General features: G+C 44.4%; 1 protein-coding gene across 1 annotated transcript; it reads right to left on the reverse strand.

Annotated features, from left to right (window-relative positions):
* On the reverse strand, positions 1-1,008 carry LOC140738925 (hydroxycarboxylic acid receptor 2-like). Its single transcript, XM_073066940.1, has one exon. It carries the CDS (start codon positions 1,006-1,008, stop codon positions 1-3), a length of 1,008 nt encoding a protein of 335 aa, XP_072923041.1.
* Positions 1,009-1,277: the final 269 nt, after the last annotated feature.

Consider the following 1,277-nt stretch of genomic DNA (forward strand, 5'->3'; position numbering starts at 1 on the left):
TCAGAAAGCTGTTACAGAGCTCGTTTGCTGACCCACAGTCTGCTCCTCCTTGGATGTTCCGGGTTCAGTGGCTGATCTGGAAGAGCTTAAATTAAGATCATGTAGAGCCTTCTCTAAAGCATGTTGAAACTGCGAAGTAGAAAAATAGTAAACAATGGGATCGACCACACTGTTCAGATACGTTATAAACAGCGTATTGTAAAAGATATTCACTGCTGTGTGATACGACTTGCAGTCGAAGGGTCTTCTTAATTTAGTGACCAAAACCGCGACCACAGCAACACTGGTGGGCAAGAAGCAAATGACAAAAACTGCAGCCACGGCTGTCACAAGTTTCACAGTTCGCTTATATTTACCCCGCATTCCAGTTTCCATCTGGCGTAACCTCCAGATGATGGAGGACGTAGAGAAGAGGATAACTGAAACTGGCAAAAGAAACTGAAAGAATATAAAAATAAAGTCAGTCCAAACTGCTGCGGGACTCAGAGCCTTGTTGATGCTGAAAAGCTCACAGTTTCTCACGTTGTGCTGTTTGAAGTCATGTTTGTCAATCAGCAAGTGCAAACAAATAGCCACCGCTACAATCCACAGACCGCCTGCTATCATCACCGCACACCTTGTAGTGATCTTGTTTACCTTGTGGTGTGGATGGACCACCTTAAAGTAACGATCGATCGCAATAACCATGAGGAAAAAGACGCTGCCAATCCGGTTCAGGGAAATCATGAATATGTTCAGTCGACACAGTCCTTCACCAAAAATCCAGTCCTTTCCTCGGAGAAAATAATCAGCTCGGAAGGGTAGACAGCACATTAACAGAGTGTCCGCAATCATCAGATTCACTGAATACACAATACTTGGTTTCCGGGACTTCACATGAGCACAAAAGATCCACAAAGCAACCGTATTTCCAACAATCCCGAGGATGAATGTGACGATAATTACGGGCGGGTTGTAGGACGAGTTAACATCTTCACCAGGAGCACATTCCGGGGTCGAGTTCGCCATTGTACAAAAAAGCGGCCGCACAGTCAAGATGTTTCAGAGTGGAGTAAACTCATTCGAAGTTGAACAAGCTGGTCTTCGTCGAATGAGTTTGTTTGAAGTTGTTAGTTGCCAAAAACCACACTGAACGTGCACTTTGAAACACAAATGGAACAGGCACTTTGTCCCACAAATGGAACTGTGACAAGCCTCACTATAAAGTACGCAGCTTCTTTCATCGTCAGCTCTTTAACCATATTAGGAGCAATTCCTCATTCCATTTCTGCACTCAG

This window comes from Hemitrygon akajei, chromosome 14, assembly GCF_048418815.1.
Source record: "Hemitrygon akajei chromosome 14, sHemAka1.3, whole genome shotgun sequence".
Taxonomy (NCBI): domain Eukaryota; kingdom Metazoa; phylum Chordata; class Chondrichthyes; order Myliobatiformes; family Dasyatidae; genus Hemitrygon; species Hemitrygon akajei.

Excerpts from the sequence above, each read along its gene's own strand:
- LOC140738925 (XM_073066940.1), bottom strand. The coding sequence starts at position 1,008 with ATGGCGAACTCGACCCCGGAATGTGCTCCTGGTGAAGATGTTAACTCG.